At 47.7% G+C, this 25,112-nt stretch overlaps 2 protein-coding genes across 10 annotated transcripts; one reads left to right on the top strand and one right to left on the bottom strand.

The window, feature by feature from the left end:
• Positions 1–3: 3 nt before the first annotated feature.
• On the bottom strand, positions 4–12,156 carry aars2 (alanyl-tRNA synthetase 2, mitochondrial (putative)). Of its 2 annotated transcripts, none has more exons than XM_071472203.1 (22): positions 11,935–12,156; positions 9,155–9,343; positions 8,909–9,054; positions 8,535–8,726; positions 8,228–8,372; positions 6,418–6,563; positions 6,213–6,321; positions 5,750–5,788; positions 4,376–4,490; positions 3,821–3,948; positions 3,373–3,511; positions 3,124–3,293; positions 2,936–3,049; positions 2,561–2,701; positions 2,147–2,284; positions 1,959–2,062; positions 1,576–1,684; positions 1,327–1,452; positions 1,139–1,249; positions 871–954; positions 472–585; positions 4–388 (listed from the first exon to the last, which is right to left on the bottom strand). In XM_071472203.1, exons 1-22 carry the CDS (start codon positions 12,154–12,156, stop codon positions 224–226), a joined length of 2,946 nt encoding a protein of 981 aa, XP_071328304.1. In that variant the 3' UTR covers positions 4–223. The 2 variants fall into 2 exon arrangements, with proteins under 2 accessions (XP_071328304.1, XP_071328303.1); XM_071472202.1 differs by having other exon boundaries at positions 1,531–1,684.
• alg13 (ALG13 UDP-N-acetylglucosaminyltransferase subunit) lies at positions 12,119–24,524 on the top strand. Of its 8 annotated transcripts, none has more exons than XM_071472204.1 (26): positions 12,119–12,245; positions 12,872–13,173; positions 13,458–13,541; positions 13,844–13,894; positions 13,997–14,043; positions 14,280–14,352; positions 14,659–14,740; positions 14,845–15,010; positions 15,237–15,303; positions 15,468–15,585; positions 15,858–15,922; positions 16,533–16,633; positions 16,813–16,898; positions 17,469–17,736; positions 18,031–18,138; positions 19,339–19,489; positions 19,883–20,054; positions 20,320–20,355; positions 20,434–20,489; positions 20,971–21,039; positions 22,143–22,269; positions 22,406–22,525; positions 22,687–22,727; positions 22,839–22,965; positions 23,257–23,364; positions 23,485–24,524. In XM_071472204.1, exons 2-26 carry the CDS (start codon positions 13,054–13,056, stop codon positions 23,859–23,861), a joined length of 2,820 nt encoding a protein of 939 aa, XP_071328305.1. In that variant the 5' UTR covers positions 12,119–12,245; positions 12,872–13,053; the 3' UTR covers positions 23,862–24,524. The 8 variants fall into 8 exon arrangements, with proteins under 8 accessions (XP_071328305.1, XP_071328306.1, XP_071328307.1 ...); XM_071472205.1 differs by having other exon boundaries at positions 23,488–24,524; XM_071472206.1 differs by having other exon boundaries at positions 18,034–18,138.
• The last annotated feature ends 588 nt before the right edge of the window (positions 24,525–25,112 follow it).

Raw genomic sequence — 25,112 nt, forward strand, 5'->3', positions numbered from 1 at the left:
CAATGTGAGCAGAGATGTTTTTATTTCTTTTAAAACAAAGAAATGTGATTTATAAAATATCTGTTTTAAATAATAAACCTTCACATCTGAGCCTGTTATCCAATGAGAACAGCTGTGGGTGGGGCTTACAGTCACCTGTACCTTACTCCAGTCCACAGCATGTTGCAGCCTCCACTAGGAGATGCTGTGTGTCACAATGATGTCATCTCTCTTCATGACATCATCACTGCATTTTCTGGCGGGCAAACTCCTCCGCCCACCTCAGAGCCTCAGTGATGTCACTGCTACTCCCTGTCCCCTTGGCAACCAGTGCTGAGCCCCCAGCGCTCCCCCCGAAGTGACAGCACACTGCAACCGCCCAATCAGAGGCCAGGAGAGACGTCGAGCCCTGAGCAGGGAGAACACAGCCAATCAGAGGCTTCAAACATAACCATGCCTCTGTGATGTCACTGATAGGTGAGTCATGGTTACCTTGGGAACCTGACAGGCACACAGAACCTTCCCAGAATGCCTCTGGTGAGCGAGCAGCATCACATGACTGAGAGGAGAGACGGCGCTCAGCTGGTTCACCGTCTTCATCACAATCTGAAACAGGTCAACAATCAGGACAGGTGTATGATGTCAAAGTGATGACATCACACAGTCACTGGACAGGACTGAGACAGAGGCTTCAGAGAGATTAAAAAGTTCATAGTGAAGTAAAATATCACAATGTGGACCTCATAAATGTGCATTGCTGTCTGTAACACAACAGGAGAGACTAATCCTGTTTATCTGCTGTGACGACAGGGTTAGCATCGGGCTAACCAGCTCAGTGTCTCCTGCTGTGTTCTCTGTTGTCTGTGTGTGTCTTCATCAGGTTGTTCTCACCGACAGAGAGTCCGTCTCCACTGCATCCACCAGCAGATCCTTCCTGCCGTTCTTCTCCAGCAGAGCCTGAGCTCTACCTGCAGCCTGAGAAAAGCATGATGGGAAAACACACAGTAAGAAAACATGGAGGACAGCAGACTATCAGACTAAAACCTAATCTCCAGCAGGGGGTGCCAGGTGGTTTCCCCTCAGCTGTTTAACGTTAACACAAAGATTTTATTTAGCGCTCCACCAGCTGACTGGTGTGTGATAGTGAGTGTGCATTCACCTCTCTGGTCTCCAGTTTCCTGACGGTGGTGTTACTGGTCCTCTGCAGAGCTCTGAGTCGACCCTGCAGCTCCCTGCGCTGCCACTGAGGGATGGGGGTGTTATCTACAGCCTGACAGACACAGCACAGGGTCAAACTGCACAGCAGGTACACAGCACGTCATACCATCGCCTGAGTAGTGTACCTACATCAGAGAGGATTCCGACCTCCTTGGCTAGACGCTGGATGGATTCAAGACTGGAGGGGGCGGAGCCTGCCAGTCTGGCTGATAGAGAGTCCACATCCTGAGACAAAACCTGACCCACCTCCCGAGCCTGAAAACGTAGACAGTTTACATTTATTTTTTCACATAACATCTGTAACACCTGTAACACCTGTCACATCCGTCACACCTGTAACATCTGCCAGACCTGTCTCTCGAGATGACAGTAACTGACCCGTGTTGCCTCCTGTCCCGTCACAGCGATGATCCGACTGATTCCTTTCACCATCTGTCGTTCAGAGATGATCACCAGATCCTCGATAGCTCCGGTCTGAAGCAGGTGACTGAACACAGAGAGGGGCTGCAGCTGTGACAGGGTTTATGTGGTTTGTTACCTGTGTCAGGTATTAAAGGTATTTAGTCAGTCTGAAGGCTTCACTGGTTTCAGTGTTCTCCTGCACAACCAGACCACCGTTAGGGTTAGAGTTAGGACTCTGACAGACTCTGATGGCTGAAACGTCTTCTCTGGACATCTTTGTGTTACATGTGTTGCTAAGCGACAGCCTGTGTCATGCCTGTTTGAGTGTGTGCAGGTGAACAGGTGTGTTTCAATCTCACGTTCCGCAGCAGAGCTCCACAGACGTCTGTCTGTCTGTCTCGTCGATCAACAGCTCAGAGACCGGAACCGCCACCGACACCACCCGAACCGGGTCAGGATACACCTGCAGGGACAGGAAGAGACAGACAGTCAGACTGAAAGACAGACAGTCAGACAGACAGAACAACTGATGATAGTCTTAGTTCACCTCGTCCACTGTCCTCAGTCCACTGATGCTCCTCGCTCTCTGCAGAGGAAGCTCCTGGCTGTGAACAATCTGATTGGCTGAGATGATGTCGTTAACACACCTCTCTACCTGCTGCAGCTGAGAGACACTCAGAGAACCCTGAGGAGGGAAAATATGACACATGTACTACTCAACAACGGGGACGTGGACTGTGACTGGTGCAGAGACAACGCAGGACAGATGAATGATGAATCTGGACACACAGCATGAGAGCAGACAGACAGACAGAGAAAGAGAGAGAGAGAGACAGACAGACAGAGATAGAGAGAGAGAGAGAGAGAGAGAGACAGACAGACCGACAGACAGAGATGGAGAGAGAGAGAGACAGACAGAGATAGAGAGAGAGAGACAGAGAGAGACAGACACTTGTTTCACCTTGACACTGAAGTCGAAGCGGAGACGATCAGCTGACACATGAGATCCTCTCTGATGGACTGAAGGACCCAGAACTGTCCTCAGAGCAAAGTTCAGGATGTGAGTTGCTGTGTGTTTCACCATGCAGGACAATCTGTGGACCTGGGGGGGGGGGGGGGGGGGGGGGGGGGGGGGGGGGGGGGGTAATACATGTAGTGAATTGAGACTATGGTTTTATTTTGGTCCAGTTTCAACAGTTAAAGTCTCGCCAGCTGATGATCCATCACCATGACAATCATGAATCACCAACTTCAGCTTCAGCGGTCAGTGTAGAAAGACTGAAAGCTGGTTCTCCAGATCCAGTATCTGCACACAGCCGGATGTGGTTCTGTTTACCTGGTCCAGGTGTAGCTGGATCTGGTCCCCGGGCTTCAGACTGTCAGCGGCAGTCACCTGATGGACCACGTAACCCCCTGCCAGGACCACCTTCTCCACGGGGAACAGCACGTCCTGAGAGACAGGAAACACCTGGAGTCAGGCCACAGGGACCCATGATGCACTTCCTGTATGAGCAGTCGGCTCACCTGTAGTCTGTCCCGGGTGAAGTAGCCCTGGTCATGTGACTGCCCCCCCTGCTCAGAGTAGAAACAGGTCTGATCCAGGATGACCCCACAGCGCTGACCCTCTGTGACCTCTGACACCAGAGCCTGACCATCATACAGAGCCAGGACTGTCGCACAGCATGCTGGGAACACTAGAGAGAGATGTTAGAGATTACCTGTCTGAACCGAGTCAGGTGTGTTACCTGTGCAGGCAGGACTCAGTCGCAGTACCGTATCGGCCCTGTTCCAGTCTGTACTGGTATTTGAGGCAGTCGTTGGTGTGAGGAACTGCGAGACGCTGCAGCTCCGCCAGGCTGAGGACGTCCAACGTCACCTGAGACTGGACACCTGACTGCAGATCAGACGCCACCTGAGAGACAGGGACAGCTGTTTGATGACATCATCTGTTATCTGTGCGACCTCAGTGCAGGACTCAGCTGAGACCAAGTCCAGCTCTTCCCTGATCCTTTGTGAACTAGTCCAGTTTGATCAAACACCTCATTTCAGGCTGCCACAGCCCTTCACAGTAAAAGTCCTTCACAGTAAGTCATGAAGCCCCTTCAAAATAAAGAAACCAGGTGCATTCTGAGAGCTAATGTCCCCATAAGGCTGTAACCTGCTGGACTAGACAGCGGACTGAGATGTTTCCATGGTAACACACATGACAATGAAGCCTCACCTTGTAGTTCTCTGTGATCAGTCGGTCCAGTTCCTGGCGGTCCACCTGGACTCCTCTCTCCTCCAACATCAGATCCACCAGGTCCAGAGGAAAACCCAGGTCCCTGTGCAGAGACCAGGCCACCGAGGCTGACGTACACAGAATAAGCATCTTTATTATTACACAGATGGACCCTGGTGCAAACATCCCTCCACGACACCAGAGACCAGAGTCCGACTCCACTGGTCTCCACCTGCTGGTTCATCAGACCTCTTCCAGACTCAGACTCTTTAAGACCAGACTGGATGAAGATTTGCTGCTGCACATTTGAGCTTTTTCATCTGTTTTTATGTGGTTTTACATTTATTATGTTTCTGTTATTGAGTAGTAAAAACAACAACCAGTAGACCTGCAGGATTTAACAGGGAGCCCCACAAAATCTGGTCTGAAGCTGAAAACATCAGCTGATTTAGATGCTGCGCCTTGAACCTGTCCTGGTTCTTTGTGAACCACCAGGACATCCACAGTTTCTGACACCTGTGGATGGGAGTTGTAGTAACTGAGAAGTGAACTGACCAGGGAAGACTCCATGTTTGTAGTCCATTCTGTTGAGCGTGCGGTGGATCAGCCTGCTGCCCTGCTGCAGAGACGATAGGAAGTGAGCCTCATTCTCGTTAATGACGTCAATGATCTGAAGGAAGAGCACCAGTCGTCAATCAACAGCTGCTGATGACAACTTCCTGTTACATCATTCAGCTGATTACACTGGGGAACAATTTGAAAAAAACTTTCTGTTGAGTTAGATTTTTATGCTGATTAAAACTAAAATTGGCATGCTGATTCCAAAATTGCAGTCAGTTTTTTTCTAGCACGTCAAGTTTTTTCTCCACAGCTCACCCTCCAGATAAGCAAAGTTCCACTGATCAGCTGTAGTAAGACTTGCCAGCTGATCACGATTGGACTCATCAACAGTTATGTGGCAACTTGTCTGTGCAGTCACAATGAGACAGTGCGGTGAGAGGAGTGCAGCTCCCAATAGGTCAGTACCAATGTTCCCTCTAATGTTCCATGTGTCTGGGCACACGCACGCTCCCTGAGCACACTGAGGGCCATGGTGAGCAACACCAGATGTGCACGCTGTGGCCACACACCTGTATCACACCTGATCAACACCTGGGATCATAGCAAGTTACATGGCTTATTAAAAGAATCAAATTAGCAGCAATTTCCATTCGTTTACTTTTAATGTCAGTGATTTGGCCCACTGAAAATGAAGTGCACTGTTGTTAGCTAGCTAACTTGCACGGCGCCGCGGCACGTATGGGAAGGGCACCTACGTAAGCAATGTCAATGCTATGATTGGCTGCGTAGCGTAAGTGAACCGTATCGTATCATTGGCTGGACATCTCACTGTGTTACACTGCAAAAAGTTACAGAAAAAAATGTTATTGCTCTAATTAATTTACAGTTTATGTTGAATTTTATTTTATGCGCTGTATAGATTTTCTTGTGCGCTGAGAATGTGTGAGCAGTGTGCGACTGCGCAAGCGCGCAGCTGAGAGGGAACATTGGTCAGTACTATCAATATCTGCAAACAGAAAGCTGGCATAGTAGGAATTAAGAGGATTCGTGCTGGCTTTTCTCTTAACCTTGTAACCATGGGCATACCGTTGTAAGTTCTATTTCGTTTTATGCAGTTTTTTTAGTTTTCAAAGCTTGGAACTATTCCATCTTAGTACAGTATTTTTCATATGTTTTAAGAAAACGGGGATCCTATAGTTCAAAAACTTGACGTGATAGAGAAAAACTGAGATCAGTTTTGGATTCCGCACCCAAAAATTAGTTAAAAACAGCTGTCAGACCTAACTCAACAAAAATTGTGTTCCCCAGTGTTATCTGTCCTCGAACTAACCAATGAGTGGTTAAACCATGTTAACCATGTGGACTCACCCGGTCCGCCTCCCTGTGGAGCTCCGGATACACGTCAGCCTGAAACAAGGAGGGACAGAATTGGCCTCAGTTACAGTAACCACGCCCACTGTGACCAGGCCACCACAGCCTCTGTCACTTTTTAATTTCATCCTTCATTTATTTTTACCTGATTATTATTTTTCAAACAGAGTGACATCACTTCCTGTCTCTTCATACATTCATTATAATTCTCAGGTTTTAACAGATGAATTTCCTGCTCGGTCATGTGACCTGTGTCTGCTGAGTCATGATGACCAATAAGACCTAACTGCTCTTCTTCATGAACTGATAACATCAGAGTCTGCAGCTGCTCCAGAGTCCAGTTGACTGATCCACAGAGACCAGGTTCTGATGAATCAGGTTCATCTGAGAAGAGAAAGACAACAGAGACCAGGTGTATCCTGATCACCTGGTCAGAGGGATTATGGGAAATGTATTTTACCAAGGTGTGGGTGACGGTAGGAACCAGGCTGGCCAGTGCTCCCTGTGGAGCCTGAAGGACCTCAACACAGAAACGCACCGCCCGCCGCAAAATCCTCCTCAGCACCAGCCTGATACAGACACACAAACACACACACAGACACACAAATAAACAAACAGCATTGGTAGTTTTTTTAATTAAAACAGCTGATTGGCTGATGACTCACTCGGCTCCTGACATGCCTGGATGAACTCCGTCAGCGATGCAGACCGATAACGTGCGGATGTGGTCGGCCACCACCCTGTACGCCATGTCCACCTTCCCCGGGTCTGCTGCACCTGTCCTGCCGCCATACGGCCCCACCCCCGACCTCTGAGGACAGAAACATCACCGTGACAACAGCCACGTTACCATGACAAGGACAACCTGTCAGTCCTCACTACACCCAGTACCTCATGGATAACGTGGTTGCATCACCGACCTGGTCTACCTGGTGTTGTTGGACCCTGTTGAACCATCATGATGAGATGTGTTTTACTGGCTCACTGTGAAAACCTGATCCAGACCAGATGAACCAGGACCAGTGTGTCATTAAACTGACGTGGTCCAGTCCGGTTTGTTTACTGGACTAAGATCTGAGACATCAACCACAGACCACATCCAGCAGGACACTGGTTCTAATCCTAACCTTGAACAGGACCAGGGGAGTCTGGACGATCAGTTTCCACGGTAACTGAGGCCAGGAAGTCTTGGCCCTCCTTTATGAAACTGCATCTCCTGGTTTAACTGGGCCCTCAGGTCTGTGGTGTTCTGGTCTGATATTTGTGGTGTACTCAGTGTCACATTGTGTTGTACCTGGTATCATGGCGGACTATCTGGTGTCATGGTGGACTACCTCATGTCATGGTGGACTACCTGGTGTCATGATGGATGACCTGGTGTCATGGTGGACTACCTGGTGTCATGGTGAACTACCTGGTGTCATGGTGGACTACCTGGTGTCATGGTGAACTACCTGATGTCATGGTGGACCTGGTGTCATGGTGGACTACCTGGTGTCATGGTGGACTACCTGGTGTCATGGTGGAATACCTGGTGTCATGGTGGAATACCTGGTGTCATGGTGGAATACCTGGTGTCATGGTAGACCTGGTGTCATGGTGAACTACCTGGTGTCATGGTGGACTACCTGATGTCATGGTGGACTACCTGATGTCATGGTGGACTACCTGGTGTCATGGTGGACCTGGTGTCATGGTGGACTACCTGGTGTCATGGTGGACTACCTGATGTCATGGTGGACTACCTGATGTCATGGTGGACTACCTGGTGTCATGGTGGACCTGGTGTCATGGTGGACTACCTGGTGTCATGGTGGACTACCTGGTGTCATGGTGGACTACCTGATGTCATGGTGGACTACCTGGTGTCATGGTAGACCTGGTGTCATGGTGGACTACCTGGTGTCATGGTGGACTACCTGGTGTCATGGTGGACTACCTGATGTCATGGTGGACTACCTGGTGTCATGGTGGACCTGGTGTCATGGTGAACTACCTGATGTCATGGTGGACTACCTGATGTCATGGTGGACTACCTGATGTCATGGTGGACTACCTGGTGTCATGGTGGACCTGGTGTCATGGTGGACTACCTGGTGTCATGGTGGACTACCTGGTGTCATGGTGGACTACCTGGTGTCATGGTAGACCTGGTGTCATGGTGGACTACCTGGTGTCACGGTGGACTACCTGGTGTCATGGTAGACCTGGTGTCATGGTGGACTACCTGGTGTCATGGACTACCTGATATCATGGTGGACCTGGTGTCATGGTGGACCTGGTGTCATGGTGGACTACCTGGTGTCATGGTGAACTACCTGGTGTCATGGTGAACTTCCTGGTGTCATGGGGGACTACCTGGTGTCATGGTGGACTACCTGGTGTCATGGTAGACCTGGTGTCATGGTGGACTACCTGGTGTCATGGTGGACTACCTGGTGTCATGGTGGACTACCTGGTGTCATGGTGGACTACCTGGTGGATGGCGTGCAGCAGCGGAGTGAACAGGTCGGTGTCATAGTTTGATCTTTTTCCCTGCAGAACGGTGACCAGTCTCTCCAGTCCCATCCCAGTATCCACACTGAAGTGGGGCAGCAGCCGCAGACTGTGGTCCACCTCCCTGATCACACACACACACACACACACACACACACACACACACACACACACACACACACACACACACACACACACACACACACACACACAGAGTCTGGTGAGCTGGTTCAGTGCTGAACTGGTTTAATGTGGACTGAACTGGTCCAAGTGTGTGTGTGTGAACCTGTTGTACTGCATGAAGACCAGGTTCCAGATCTCCACCACGTCAGGACTGTCAGCGTTGACCAGCGATGCAGCATCTCGTCCTCCAACGTGGTCATAGTGGATCTCAGTGCAGGGGCCACAGGGGCCTGAGTCCCCCATCTCCCAGAAGTTCTCCTTCAGGCCAAATGGCAGGAGGCGACTGGGGGGGACCCTGAGGAGCAGACATCATCACTGACATCATCTCTAAACGCCCTCTGTGAACTTCAGTCTGATCCAGATCCTGGTCATAATTAATCACTCAGACATGTAAAACCAGGATCACAGGGTCTGTTATAAGAACCTGACACCAGGACCTGGTGCAGCCACTTTCAAACATCATCTTTAGTCTCGTACCCGATGTCCAACCAGATCTGTCGAGTCTCCTCATCAGCTGTTAAACCTGATGCAATGTCACCGCCAAAATAAGACACATACAGTCTGTCTGCAGGTATCCCATAATGCTCTGTGAGGAGGTTCCACGCCATCCAGCACGCCTCCTCCTGAACACACACAACAATATCAGTATAAGTTGATGCCAGACAGTTTTCTCTCCCCTTTAAACAGGAAGTGCCCCCCCCCCCCCCGACACCCCCCCCAGACCTTGAAGTAGTCACCAAATGACCAGTTTCCCAGCATCTCGAAGAAGGTGTGGTGGTAGACATCCCGGCCCACGTCCTCCAGGTCGTTGTGTTTGCCTCCGGCTCGGACACATTTCTGACTGTTGACCACTCTGCGATACGAGGCCATGTCACTGCGGGGGTCCACCGTCCCCAGGAAGATGGGCTTGAACTGAACAGGAAAACAACTCAGACTCGTTTCAGTCGTTTTAGTCCTTAGACTGAAAACTAATGTTACATGTTTAAATATAATGATTTTCTCCTCAGCTGCAGCATTTTTAATGAACCTTCACAGGTTTGTCTGAGAGGAGCTGGAGTCTGGGTCCAGGTCTGATAGGTGGAGATGTGGTTGATTTAGGTGAACCTGGTCTGGTGCTGAAAGACTTTAAGTTAACTCTTAAACTGTTAAACACGTTTTCACATCAGGAGGAGAAGTAAAACCAGAATCAGCCTAAGTCCAGTTTCTCTGAACATCTGGAGGGTTCTCATAGAAATAAACAGGAAGCGACAAACAAGAAGAAGTAAAAAGATAATGGTCAAATCCAAACTGAATAAAACCAAACAAACCTTTTCACCGTCACTGACAGAATAAGAGACTGTGAAGTTTAACACTACAGAGATAAATATGAAAACAGAGGGACCAGATTTAAACCATAGAACTGATTACAGATCTTCACTGAACTGAACCCTGTTGAAAACTCTGAACTCAGACCTGTTCTCCAGTCAGTGTGCGTTAATTAACCTGAACACTGTTATGTGATTATCTGCACAGAAATGGTTTGTTTGAAGATTTTCAGTCAGGTTTTAGAGTCCATCACAGCACAGAAACTGCTCTGGTTAAGGTTACCAATGATCTCCTCATAGCCTCAGACAATGGACTTGTCTCTATACTTGTCCTACTAGATCTTAGTGCTGCATCTGACACCATCAATCATAAGATTCTATTACAGAGACTAGAACATATGGTCGGCATTAAAGGAACCGCACTAAGCTGGTTTAAGTCATATCTGTCAGATAGACTCCAGTTTGTTCATGTTAATAATGACTCTTCTATCACCACAAAAGTCAGTCATGGAGTTCCACAAGGTTCGGTGCTAGGACCAATACTCTTCAGTCTATATATGCTCCCTCTAGGAAACATTATTAGGAGGCACCAGATACATTTCCATTGTTATGCAGATGACACCCAGCTGTACTTATCCATGAAGCCAGGTGAGACTAACCAGGTAGCCAAGCTTCAGGTGTGTCTTTAGGACATAAAAACCTGGATGACCAGTAATTTCTTACTCTTAAATTCAGACAAAACTGAAGTTATTGTAATTGGCCCCAAACACCTCAGAGATACACTATGTGATAATATACTGACTCTGGATGACATCACCTTGGCCTCCAGTGCTACAGTCAGAAACCTTGGTGTCATTTTTGACCAGGACTTGTCCTTTACTTCACATATAAAGCAAGTCTCTAGGACAGCCTTTTTCCACCTGCGCAATATTGCTAAAATCAGACCCATTCTGTGTCTAAAGGATGCAGAAAAGCTAGTTCATGCATTTGTTACCTCAAGACTGGACTACTGTAACTCTTTATTGTCAGGATGTCCCAAAAATGCAGTAAAAAGCCTCCAATTGATCCAGAATGCGGCAGCACGAGTACTTACAGGAACTAGGAAACAAGATCACATCTCTCCTGTGTTAGCTTCTCTGCATTGGCTCCCTGTAAAATCCAGGATAGAATTTAAAATCCTCCTCACCTACAAAGCCATTAATGGTCAGGCACCATCGTACCTTGGAGAGCTTATACTTCCCTATTTTCCCAACAGGACACTTTGCTCTCTAAATGCAGGTCAACTTGTGGTTCCCAGAGTTTGTAAGAGTAGAATGGGGGGGGCAGAGCCTTCAGCTATCAGGCTCCTCTCCTGTGGAACCAGCTCCCAGTGTGGGTTCAGGAGGCAGACCCCCTCTCTACCTTTAAGATCAGGCTTAAAACTGTCTTGTTTAGTAAAGCTTATAGTTAGGGCTGGCTCAGGTATGTCCTGACCCATCCCTTAGTTATGCTGCTATAGAGCTAGACTGCTGGGGGATTCCCATGATGCACTGGGCTCTCTCTCTCTCCCTCTCTCCCTCTCTCTCTCTCTCTCTCTCTCTCTCTGTCCTCATTCTGCAGGTCTCTCTCTCTCTCTCTCTCTCTCTCTCTCTCTGTCCTCATTCTGCAGGTCTCTCTGCCTCGGGAGCAGCAGGATCCAGATCCACCACTACTCATCTTTACTATTAACCACTGTTACCTGTCATTATTATTGATAACACCATTACCTACACAGCTGTTCCTGCTCTCTCTCTCTCTTCTCTCCTCTCTCCTCCCCCACCCCCCCTTTTTCTCCTCCTAAACCCAACCGGTCGAGGCAGACCCCCCCCCACCCTGAGCCCGGTTCTGTTGGAGGTTTCTTCCTGTTAAAGGGAGTTTTTCCTCCCCCCTGTCACCAAGTGCTGCTCTTTGTGGGAACTGTTGGGTTTTTCTCTGTAACAAAGTAAGGTCTCGACCTGACCCTGTAAAGAGCCTTGAGATAATGAAGATTATGTTTTGGTGCTATATAAATAAAACTAAACTGAACTGAACTGAACTGAACTCTAATAACACGGTCTCTGACCATCAGTGAGCACGCTCTGCCTTCACAGGACTCTTATTTTGAAATCCTTAGCTAACAGCCGCTAGCTTTCCGCGGGTCTGAAAACAGACCGGACCGGGACAGACCGGGTCCACACTGACCTGGTTCATGCCAGCGTTGACGAACAGTAGGCTGGGGTCTCCTCTGGGCCGGACCGGGGACGACGGGACCAGCAGATGTCCGTGTTTCTGCCGGAAGAAGTCAAGGAAGGTGCTCCGGATCCCGGCAGCGGACAGCTCCGGAGGACAGCCGCTGAAGGAGCGAGCTGAGCGGCCCGGCGGCCCGCTGAGCGGACGGAGCCTTCGGAGGAGCAATCTGAACATCTGGACCAGTGACCCGGATCAAATTCTGACAACCCCGGAGACAGACCCGAACTGAAGCCGGACCATATCGACCCTGTCAGGGAGAACAGGTTGTTATGACGCGCATGCGCACTCTCACCGCCTGTTCTTCTTGTGATGAGGAACATGAATCAGTGAGAGCTTCACCGCCCCCTGCTGTTCAAACTGCTCAGTCCTCCGATCGATACATCGATAAATATCGACAAATATCGTTGTATTGATTCTAATTATCATCATTAGTTTCTCTCACACTCATGAATTATATTTTTTTTTCATGAAACAACCTGCACACACCTGTCCAGACACTCACAAACACATCCAACCCAACAAACACGGACATCTGTATCTGAGTTCACTCAGTGATGGGTCAGAAGGTAAAAACACACAAACACATCAAACACACAGTGTAAAGTTCACCAGGAAACCAGTCAGAGAGGACGACACACACACACACACACACACACACACACTCTACCATTTAAACTGTACTAAATGTTGATTATTAAAAGATTGTTCTGCCATTAAGGGGATGTAACTGTGATCACAGACACTTTATCGTATTTTATTATATTATATTATACACCAGCTAATTGTTGTTTTCTTTGTCTCTTTTATTCTTAATTCTATGATCTGAATTAAAGATTGTCATCAGTTTTTCTGACACTCGTTTACCATCTTATTCTTTCCGTCATGTCAGCTGTTCATATTGAACAGCTGAATCTTTAGATTTCTGAGCTTCGGTTGGTCCGTGAACGCCTCAGCAGCGGTGCGCGGCCCCGCGCTGATCAGACCTGATTAAACTCACCTGTGGGTGTCACGGCGGCGGACCGAGGTCACAGAGTTTACCGCGGATGCTGTGGTTAGTTGACCGGCGGCGGGATGCAGAAAGGCCTGAAGAAGTACTTCATCAACATGGACGAGTACCTGTCCAGTCTAGGACTCTACAGGAAGATGGTGGCCCGGGACGCGTCCAGTCTGTTCCGAGCCGTGTCAGAGCAGGTGAGCCGGGCTAACGCTAACAGCTAGAGGGGGTCAGGGAGGTGGGGGCTCTGGTTGCAGGTGAGGCTGTGAGACAGAGATAGACAACCTGAGGTCTGTCATCATCCGATGAAACCAGTCTTAGATTTATTTCATTGTTACCATGGAAACTGACCCAGCAGACTGGAGGCGGAGGAAGAAATCGGATCATTGACGACTGAAAAAACTGTTACACCAGTGTGTGTGTGTGTGTGTGTGTGTGTGTGTGTGTGTGTGTGTGTGTGTGTGTGTGTGTGTGTGTGTAGTTGTATTACTCTCAGAACTACCATCAGAAAATCCGTCAGGACTGTGCCAACTTCATGAGAGCCCACAGATGCAACTTTGAACCGGTGAGTTCACCTGTGGTCATGTGACTTCGTGTTTCCTCCTCCTGGTGGGTTTATATAAAGTCAGTGAACACAAACAAATCACAACTAGGAGACGACTGTGGATGAAGCTAACTAAACTACAATTAACCAAACTACAACTAAACTACTACCTGAAGAACTGATGTCACATCAGACTCAGAGTCAGATCAACTGTCTGACTGACCACAGACCTGCTGACCAGCTAATGACCAGCTGTCGATCAGCTGACCACCAGCTGTTGATGAGCTGCTACAGTTCAGATCTGTTTCTGTTTCCTCTTTCAGTTTGTTGAAGGTTCGTTTGAGAAATACCTGGAACGTCTAGAGGACCCCAAGGTGAGCTGCTCTGACCTTTGACCTTACAGTTCACTGACCCCTGAAGCCGTTTTAACTGTGAACAGGTATATCAGTGTGTAACAGTGTGTAATGTGTTTTCAGGAGACGGTGGGTCAGGTGGAGATCAAGGCTCTGTCTCAGCTCTACAGGTGAGGAACACTCAGGTTCACACACCTGTTCACACCAGGTTCATTACAGCACACACACTGCTGAATTCAAACACCCAGATTTTGTCAGCTGTTCCCAGGTCTTTTATGAAGTAAGAAGCATTCACAGGGAGAAATATGGTGTGTCTGTCCGTCTGTCCGTCCGTCCGTCCGTCTGTCCGTGTGTGTGTGTGTGTGTGTGTGTGTGTGTGTGTGTGTGTGTGTGTGTGTGTTTTTAGGCGGTGTTTCCTGATCTATCGTTACCCAGGGAAACCAGCCACAGTGATCTCAGAGGACGACTTTGTGGACAAGGTGAAGAAGAGAAACACAAACTCATGATGTTTGGAAGAGGAGGAGGAGGTTTTCAGGGCAACATACACTGCTACAGGCCAACGTCAAACGTTGGAAATCTAAGTCTACATAAACAAACAACAGTAGCTCATTAAGAGTGACACACCTCCTCCTGGAGCCCTGCTCTTCTGATTGGCTGATAGACCTGTGGTCCTCAGGGGGAGATGTGCACTAACTCTCTCTGCTGCTGTGACCAGCAGGTCACGTGACAGTGAACCATGAGGTATGATTGGTCAATGCTGACTCTCAGTCCTTTGTGTTGCCAAGGTGATGCTGTGTTGCTCCATCAATGGTCACTATGACATTGTTTACCTGAGGAGTTACCCTGCCTCCGCCGCCCTCTGTCAGTGTGAGTACTGAGCAGTGATTGGTTGATCAGTGTGTGTATCTGCGCTACACTCAGGTGTGTGTGTGTGTGTGTGTGTGTGTGTGTGTGTGTGTGTGTGTGTGTAGCTCTCCTGTATGAGCTGCTCTACACTCAGGTGTTCGGGGTGGAGGAGGCGGAACTCTGTCAGGCCATGGAGACCTTCAGGGTTGGAGGTCGTCGCTATAGAAACAGTCCATCAGTGTGTAGTGATGTCGACATTGGCTACGACATACCTGAGGACAGAGGACAAAGGTACACACTCAGTACAGAGCAGTGGTAGGTAAACAGTGGCCTGTGGACCAAATCTGGCCAAGTGACAAAATATTAGGGATGTTTGTTTTGTATTTTAAATAAAGTTCCACATGATCGTAGCACATTGTGAATAATTATGACCTCATATCTAATAATTCTGATGATCACTGCAGCTCAGGAAATACTGTAATATCAGTGGATCATCACTCCTGTTTGTTTTATACAGCAGGGAGGAGGTGGAGTCGGGTGGAGCTGCTGAGGAGAAACCCAGAGCTGTGGCGGACGAGTCAAAGGTGGGAGGGGGGGGTGACCTCAGCTGAACAAACACCAGTGACTGGTTCCCATCAGGCCTCTCTCAGACCACCTGAGCTCACAGCCTCCACACCGCCCAGTATGGCTCTGTGAAACATCACTGTCATGATGTTGTCTGATGGTTGTTGTTGCTGTTGTTGTGCAGCCTCCAGCAGAAGCCCCTCCCCCTGCCAGACTGGCTCTGACTTACAAAGTGATGAAGTCTCTGGATGGAGAGGTTTACAGAAACCTGGAGTTTGACGTGTGGCAGGACACCTGCAAAGGTAACACACACAGGTCAACGACAGTCCTGGAACATGATGAACGTTAATGTTTCTGATACCTGTTTAAAATGATCATGTGACAGGAGGTAGTTTAGTTATAATGATTTCATTAAAACAGCCAGGTGTACAGGTACCACTCTGAGGTTGATTTGTCGACTGCCTGCCTCATCATGGATGTCTCTGACATAGTTATGATATCATGGTGATGTGACCACTGACAGGTGTGTTACCTGGAGACTGTAGTAATCAGATTGCTGTGCTGTGTGTGACAGAGATGCAGAAGACAGACTACATGGTGTTTGCAGGTAGACAGTACTTCCTGGGAGACAAGTGTCAGGTAACAAAACACATCTTCCTTCACAACAAACACTCTCAGGTTGAACTCCACCTGAACCCTTCAGACCACCTCAATGTCCAACACCTTCTGATGCGACACCACATGATGGCTCTCCTTCAAACAGCTGACATTTAAAAACAAAAACCTGCTCAGTGTTTACAGCTGAATGTTGAGCCTTATCCAGTTTTCATTTTAACCAGACTAACTAGCGCCCTCGTGAGGCTGTAATGGTCATGACACAGCAGAAAACTAACCTGTTGGATGAATGAAGATGGAAAGGCAACTGTTACATCTGTACGGTGGCCTTTTTAGGACATCTCAGACCGTCAGTCAGCTCCATACATCAGACTGGGCAAGAAGCTTAATGCTAATGTTAACATGCTAAGGAACCAGCTGCTAGAGATGCAGTGCTAACGAGAGGCACTGCACAGTGAAGGTTAGTTTGTTTCCTCAGCATCGGTACACTTCAAGTAGGTCCTCCATCAGGTTGTCATGTGATGAGCCCCATCACAACCAGGGATTCTGGGACATTACCTGGTGTCCCAGTGACTAATCACAGACTGAGCTCAGACAAACAAATCATGTTACTGACTCTGTGTGTGTGTTTCAGGTGCGTCTGGAGCCAAAGGGGAAGTACTACAACGCCTTCATCCAGGAAGTAGGAACACACTCCTCAGCTGTCACCGTCTTCATTGAGGAGCTGGGAGAGAAGTAACACACATAACCTAAACCTGATTCTAACAGTGACCCTAAGACCAAGTCTGAAGTTGAACTGATGGTCATAAAGAGGCTGAGCAACGTCTTCACAGCTCTTACTGATTGTACAGCTTTGAAGAGGTGGTCTGTGAGTTAGAGCCTTCAGTTTCATCTCTAATATGTTGCTCTCTCAGACACCTGGTTCCTCTGACTGATCTGAAACCAGTGAATCCAGTTCCTGCCTGGAACGTTGCTGCTCCCACTAGAAAAGGAGATCTGGGTACGTTTACTCTGAGATCCAGTTTTTCTGCTCTTCCTGCTTTGAGGATGTTTCCTTTATCAGGCGTAAATATTCAGAAACAATATGACGAGTTCTATCACTGAAGAAGCAGCTGTGACTGTTTCACTTTCATAGTGTGATTAATGATCTCCTGACCACCGTAACGACCTCCTGACCTACGGTGATGACCTCCTGACCTACGGTGATAACCTCCTGACCCACCGTCACGACCTCCTGACCTACGGTGATAACCTCCTGACCCACCGTAACGACCTGCTGACCCATTGTAACAACCTGCTGACCTATGGTGATAACCTCCTGACCCACTGTAACGACCTCCTGACCCACCGTAACGATCTGCTGACCTACGGTGATGACCTCCTGACCCACCGTAACGACCTCCTGACCCAACTTAACGACCTGCTGACCTACGGTGATAACCTCCTGACCCACCATAACGACCTCCTGACCACCGTAACAACCTGCTGACCTACCAAATGACCCTGTGATTACCATAATGTTCTCTTGTAATGCTCTGTCTTTGTCCTCGTCTCGTCCTGTCTCTATCAGAGTCAGACTCTCGTGGTCAGCGTCATCACCGCCATCGTTACTTCAGGAAGTCACGAGGCAACAGTGGGGTGAAGGGGGCAGAGCTGCTGATGCCGCCACCCTCTTCATACGGAGGTCCCGCCCCCTCCACTCTGCCTCCTCGCTTCCAGCCAGCAGGTCACCCCCGCCCACCCCCTCCTCCATCACCTGGAGCAATGACGTATGACCCCTACGCCCCACCACACCATCACCCCCCCACAGCCAGAACTCCTCGCTACGGAACATCCAGGTGGGAGTTGATACCTGTCTGTTACCTGTTACCTGCTCAGAAGAGTCATAAAAGAACCCAGAGCTGATTAGAAAATGTTGGATTATGTTTGTCAGGTTTTTCCTCAAATGAGACTCAAATTGAGCCCAGAGGTTAATGGAGGTTGTGACTGTTACAAGACTGATGTTCTGTTTAAAACACACTGATACTGAGCAGCTCCTGTGTGTGTGTGTGTGTGTGTGTGTGTGTGTGTGTGTGTGTGTGTGTGTGTGTGTGTGTGTGTGTGTGTACACCTGTCTCATGGATTGTCGCCAGAAGCTCAACCCGTTTCTTGAACCGTCACCTGATTGGTCCACAGCTGACCTATTACCACCCTGGTAGAAGATATTACCATGACTACGAGAATTACGCCTTCAGGTCACGGTAAAAGGCAACATGATGATGTTATCACATCCCTGAATTTAATTATTGATTACCATTAGTCCACACACCAACATCACAAATTAAAATGTTCTGATTCTGGGGGCACAGCACATTCTACAAGGTTTTTAAATTAGTCTTCAGACCATTACTGACACTCAGATGTTTTCAGGTCGTTATTACAGTTTCTTCAGCACAGACACAAGTTTGTTGTTTTTAATAAAATAATAATATTGAGCATTGGCCGATATGTTCATGTGAATATAATTCAGTTTACAACCCCATTTCCAAAAAAGTTGGGACACTGTAAAATTTAAATAAAAACAGAATGTGGTGATTTGCAGATCATGTAAACCCATATTTAACTGAAAATAGAACAAAGAGAACATATCAAATATTGAAATACTGAAATTTTATTGTTGTATGAAAAATATTTGCTCAATTTGAATTCGATGCAGCAACACGTTTCATAAAGTTGGGACAGGGGCAACAAAAGACTGGAAAAGTTGTGTAGGCCTGTCACTCACTAGGAGACCCTGAACAGCTGAGCAGTTGAAATCCTGTATCTGGCAAGAACGGGACATTTCACTGTCAAAACTCCAGCAGCTGATCTCCTCAGCTCCCAAACGTTTACAGAGTGTTGTTAAAAGCAGAGCTGATGAACACAGTGGTAAACATGACCCTGTCCCAACTTTATGAAACATGTTGCTGTATCAAATTCAAATTGAGCAAATATTTTTCATAAAACCACAAAACTTATTAGTTTCAACATTTGATATGTTGTCTTTGTTTTGTTTTCAGTTAAATATGGGTTTATATGATTTGCAAATCATCACATTCTGTTTTTATTTACATTTTACACATTATCCCAACTTCTTTGGAAACAGGGTTGTATAAAGTTGGTAGTTTATTTGTTATTTCATGTTTGATAAGATGCAGCAGTGACTCACATGACACAAGGTAACCATAGCAACTTATTTCTAAAATGCAAACAGTGAAACTGAGTAAAGCACTTGTATATAAATATTTATTCTAATAACCTGTCAGAACAGCATCTCAGTATTTCACACATTTCAGTCGACCTTTTATAAAACAGCTGAATTCTGATCGTTAGATAACAACACTCATAGGGTTAGGTTTTTATGTACGTTAGGGAGCATGACGTGTTCACTCTGTGAGGATCTAACGTTTTCATCTGTTCAGTCGTAGCCGGCGCCAGCTGGTAGCAGCTCTCAATAAAGAGTGTCAGTTTGGTTTCCCGGCTGAGACGGTGGAGGAGCCGTCTGATCTGGAAGCAGCCATTGCATACTACCAGCTGGACGATGCCAGCGACACCGTCTTCCCACCACTACCAGTGAGAAAACCAAAACTACAAAACTAAATACAGGAGGGATTTCATGTGAAGTGGAGAATCTGGTGTCTTAGTGTTGATGTCTGAATGTTACGTCCTCATGTCAGGTACGGTCCTCTACACCTGAGGAAAACATCACATGAATAACACCGTGCAGCAGAGGAAAATACAGTATTTTAGTGATAGATATATTGAACACTGAGGTTTACATGTGACATCAGAGACTTTGGACACTTGGACGTTCAGACGTGAGTCAATCAGGTCTTGAGTGACTTGGACCTGACCTGTAGCTTCATCTGTATCGGTCCAGTAAACGTGACAGTAAACGATTATGTTTCCATGGTAACGTAATGGTGCTGGTGTGTATTTAATAACATGTAATCTGACTTCCCACAGGGTCCAACTGTGGCCCCTCCCCCCAACATGGGTGCCCCTGCCCCTCCCCCTGGCTCCTCCTACAGAGTTCAGAGAGGCTCGGGGCCCCTCCCCCCTGCACCGCCACCAGGAAACACCCCAGTGTGCTCATCAGAGGAAGACCAGGAGGACACGAGCACTGTGGAGGACCAGGGTGAGGAGGACATACTTTAAAATCAATTGTTTGAGACACTCTCAGTGAAACTTTCACATTTAAAGCATAACAACAACTCAAAGGACATAACCTATCCCATTCCTGTAGGCTTTTAATTTGGAAGATTCTGCAGGAAGTGCTAAGTGTAGTTATTCATAAAGTATAATAAATGTATTTTACACTGAATCCTGTACCTTTTTATTTGCTTGTAGCAGCAGCTTTTATTTTGTGTAACACTTGAAGTGATGTTTCCTGTCTCCCTCAGGTGAGTACACAGAGGAGTATATCTATAGCACACAGGGTGAGTAACGCTGTCTGACTCGAGGACATCCGTCCAGAGTTCACAGCAGCTGTTGACTTTGCGTTTAAACTGTTTCAGATCAGAGCTACCAGACCTCAGGTGTTTACACTGCTGCTGAGCCCCCCACCAACCAGGTAACCTGACCTCTAACCTGCGGGGTCTTACGGTCCCTTTAGATCTCTAGGTTCAGTTATTTTTTTAGGTTGATGTAGCATGTTTGTTGAGCCACAGAAAGAGTAAGTTTCAAAATCTCGTAACCCTGAGATCAGCTTCAGTCATCAACAGTCAGACTGAGACACTGAACCACAGTCACATGTGGAACTGTACGAAAACACTAAAAACTGGTTCTGTGTCACAGGATCCTGACAAAAGCAGGAGACTAAGAACTTTCAAACATTATAGACTTAGTCCAGGTTGTGTGAAGACTGAGACCAGAACACACAGAAGAAGAGGGTGTCGTCAGCATAGAGAGAAACACAGTGATTACCTGAACTGAGGGTCTGGACTCACTCAGCATGAAATTAATGCTAAAACTCAAGGTGTGATCAGGTCATGTGATCAGTGATGTCACAAAGCCACAGAGAGGGTTTCTTATGTTTTCTCTTATTGTGAAAGGATGAGCAGGAAGGAAGTACTGCTGACTCTCCACCAAGACCAGACCTAAACTACAACTATACACAGCAGGTACACACACACACACACACACACACACACACACACACACACACACACACACACACACACACACACACACACACACACACACACACACTTGTACTTGCTACATAGTAAGGACCAAAAAAAGTATTTTACTAACAGAGTGAGGACATTTTGGGAAAGTGAGGTCATGTTGGCCGGTCCTCACTTTTTGAGACGCCTTCAAATCACATGGTGAGGGTTAAGACTTGGTTTTAGAGTTATGGTTAGAATTAGGTTTAGGTTAGGGTCAGGGTCAGGGTTAGGCACTCAGTTGTGATGGTTAAGGTTAGGGTAAGGGGCTAGGGAATGCATTATGTCAATGAGTGTCCTCACAAAGATGGAAGTACAAGTGTGTGTGTGTGTGTATGTGTGTGTGTGTGTGTGTGTGCGCGTGTGTGTGTACACACACACACACACACACACTTACCTTTGTTTTTATTTCTGTACTTGTGAGGACCATCACCTAAACCTAATTCTAACCTAAACCTGTGTTGTGAGGTCTGGTCAAAGTTCTTACTGTGATGGTTTAAACCTGGAGCAGTTCCTCACAAAGAAAGAAGTCCTCATAAAGATAGAGGTCCTCACAGAGAACATGAGCAGAGTACCCCCCCACTGCCCCTTACTCCTGCTGAATACCATCCACCACACACTGCTGCTCTCCACCCACTGAGATCTCATCACACAGCTAAATAGCTTCCTGTGAGTTTAATGCCCCGTCCCTAACCCCACCCATATGGTCAGTTACTGTACAGCCACCATCTTAGAAGTGGCAACAGACCAGCAAAGGGGTGTGTTAAGCTGCCTGAGAAAACCTAAAGATCTTCGTGTTTGGTATCATTAGTTAGTTATCTTTGGAGTGTCAGCCAATCAGAGAGAGGGGCAATGCTGGTGATGGGGATTGGACTATTAGAATTAAATACAACAGAACATCTTCTGATTGGATGAATAGACACTCAAGTGATTGCTTATCAAGCAGCTCTCGCTGTCTGACAGCACCTCAGTGATCAGTCAATCAATTATCAGCACTAACTTCACTCAACAGGCTTCAGGCGTGTGTGTGTGTGTGTGTGTGTGTGTGTGTTTTTCAGGTAGTGAAGCCATTAGCTGTCATTTGCTCTTCACCCTCCTCTTCCTCCTCCTCACCCTCTTCTCCATCATCACATGTACCTGCAGCTGGTCACCTGCCGCCAGCTGCACACACACAGCCACGCTCAGGTACACACACACACACACACACGGAGTCACGCACGAGTACACACACACACACACACACACACACACACACACACACACACACACACACACACACACACACACCAGATGAATTTAGTCTGAACTTTTCTGTCTCTAGCTGCCATGACAGTCCCGGCTTCCTCTCCCTGGTTGGTTAACGAGCTGGGTGAGCCTCTCTGTGCCATGGTGGCTCCGCCCCCTTACTCCTACGACCCTAGCGGCAGTGATTTACCCCGAGGTCAGAGGTCGACAGCTGTTATGAACTACTAAACTTCCCACACTGGTCTGCTTCATCACTCATGTTACACTCTGTGTGTGTGTGTGTGTGTGTGTGTGTGTGTGTGTGTGTGTGTGTGTGTGTGTGTGTGTGTGTGTGTGTGTGTGTGTGTGTGTGTGTAGACTACAGAGTCCTCCAGTATTACTTCAACTTAGGAGTCCAGGTAGGTGAATCCTCTGACCAGTAACACCAGTAAATCTCTGTAGTAAATGGGTTCCTTTAAACATCAGGTGTACCTGAGCTGCAGGTGTACTTACTTACCCCTCCCCCCCAGTGGTACCATCAGAGCTGTTGGCAGCAGCAGCAGCAGCAGCAGCAGCAGACATACCCCCCCACCTCACCGGAGGCCCCCTACACCTACCAACACTACCCATCCTACCTGAACCAGGAGCCCCTGCATGGTAAGGCCCACACTGCCTCTGATTGGCTGCTGGAGGAACAAGAAGGTTGGACAGGCTGCAGGTTTCAACAACCAATCAGCAGCCTCCTCTGCTGCAGGCCATCACACTAAGAGTCCCATTATGAGCACAGAGCTTTTACTAAAGAGAGTTTTATTAAAGAGATGTTGGAGGTGTGTTGAGAGAGGTGTGTGTTAGTTGGTTACAGTTACAGGGGTTAGTGAGGTGGTTGTTGATAGGAGGTAGAATCTCTCCTTCCTGTAACTTGACCCAGTCCCGATCTTCTGCCCCCAGCTGCCTCTCAGTCCTACGCTGAGACAGGTCGCGGCTCCCATCAGCCCCCCTCCTCCTACACAGAATCCACCAGGGCAGGAGATGGACAGGCAGATGGACACAACAGTGGTCAGTACTGATAACACACCTTTACCTGTTGAGACGAGTTGAAGGCAACAACTGACAGACACACACACAATTTAAATGTTCAGTCAAGTGTTTGTTTTTTTTTTTTCTCCTCCCCCTCAGCAGGCCCTGTCCCATCTGTGGAAGGATCCTCCCCCTCCATCAGCTCTGCCCCTCCAGGCTCCGCCCCCTGCCCTGCTCTTCTGTACCCAGACCAGACGCCTCTCCCCCCTCCCCCTATGCTTCACCCACCCTATGAAGCTCCACCCCCAGCCACCTACCTACCCTCCGCTCCTCCTCCTGGTCATCCTCACCCTGCCCACCTACCCTATCACACCTACCACTGCCTCCCCCCATCTGCCCACTGGGGGACGCTCCAGACCGGAAGCCACGCCCCACGGGTTTACTGTCCCACCCCTAACCCCGCCCACGTCGTTGGTTATATTACAGCCCCACCCCCCCACCACACAGCCACACACTACATCCCCCCCTCCATCTAATGCACGTCCTGCTGAACCCTCCAACACATCCTGACGTTTTGTAGCAGGAAAACCTCATATTTCCAAACATGAACCTGAGGAAATTTCAAAATTATAATCAAAAAGGTAATTATTACAACAAAAGTTAAAATATGTAAAAAAAGAAATAATGTGGTGTAACATTTCCTTTTTAAGGTGAACTGATGATTAAAAGATTTGACAATGAGGTTTTCCTGTAGTAGCACGTTAGCATGTTAGCTTCACATTGAAAACAATGGAAGATTTCTGTACACATTAGCTGTTAGCTTGTGGCTAAATCACCCTTTTCAGTTATTTACAGCACTAAATACCTCAGACACAACTCATCTGCCTCAGAATCACTTCCTGTCGGATGTCAATTGTTTAACTTGTTAGTGAGCAGCTCCTTAAAGCTCCTTACTGTTACCATGGCAACACGGGTGGCAGCATCACTGAGAAGAACAGATTTTTGTTTGTTAAAGTTTGTCAGTCTTTGAGTTTATCTTTGGAGCATCAGCCAGCCAATTTGGGGAGGGGCGGGGCTGCTGGCTGGGTGAGGTTAGCCCCTGTTTATTGATGAGGGGATGTATTTATGTTGATGTTATTATGGTGATGGTGATTGTTTGTTTGTGGGGGAATAAAGTTTGTTTTTCACCAGCAGACAAATGACTGTTGATGTGGTTTGTTTCATCATGGACAACAGTCACATGTTCACAGGTGCCACCTGGCTCACCTGGCTCAGGACTGTGCGGCAGCAGCTCCTCATAAATCCATCCATTTTCTATACCGCTTATCCGAACCAGGTTGTCGGGGGGCTGGAGCCAATCCCAGCTGACATTGGGTGAGGCACACCCTGGATAGGTCACCAGTCTATGATGGGGCTGACATATAGAGACAAACAACCACACACACTAACATTCACACCTACAGGCAATTTAAAGTCACCAATTAACCTAATGTGTATGTCTTTGGACTGTGGGAGGAAGCTGGAGAACCCGGAGAGGACCCACACAGAAAGGCCCCAGGGCCGGGATTCAAACCCAGAATCTTCTTGCTGTTAGGCAACAGCGCCAACCCTCATAAATCCTCCTTACTAAATCAGACTTTAATGTGTAAATCTGTTGCTAGGAGACATTTGTAGGTCTGTCCAATCAGGAGTGTTTGTAGTATAAATTAGTTTCATGAGTGGGAAATATGTGACAGTGCCTCACTAACTGACTCAGATGTTATTAGAACATCTGGTTTTCAGAGGTT

Source organism: Trachinotus anak, unplaced genomic scaffold, assembly GCF_046630095.1.
Source record: "Trachinotus anak isolate AG129_WGS33_773 ecotype Australia unplaced genomic scaffold, CSIRO_AGI_Tana_v1 ptg000036l, whole genome shotgun sequence".
NCBI lineage: Eukaryota > Metazoa > Chordata > Actinopteri > Carangiformes > Carangidae > Trachinotus > Trachinotus anak.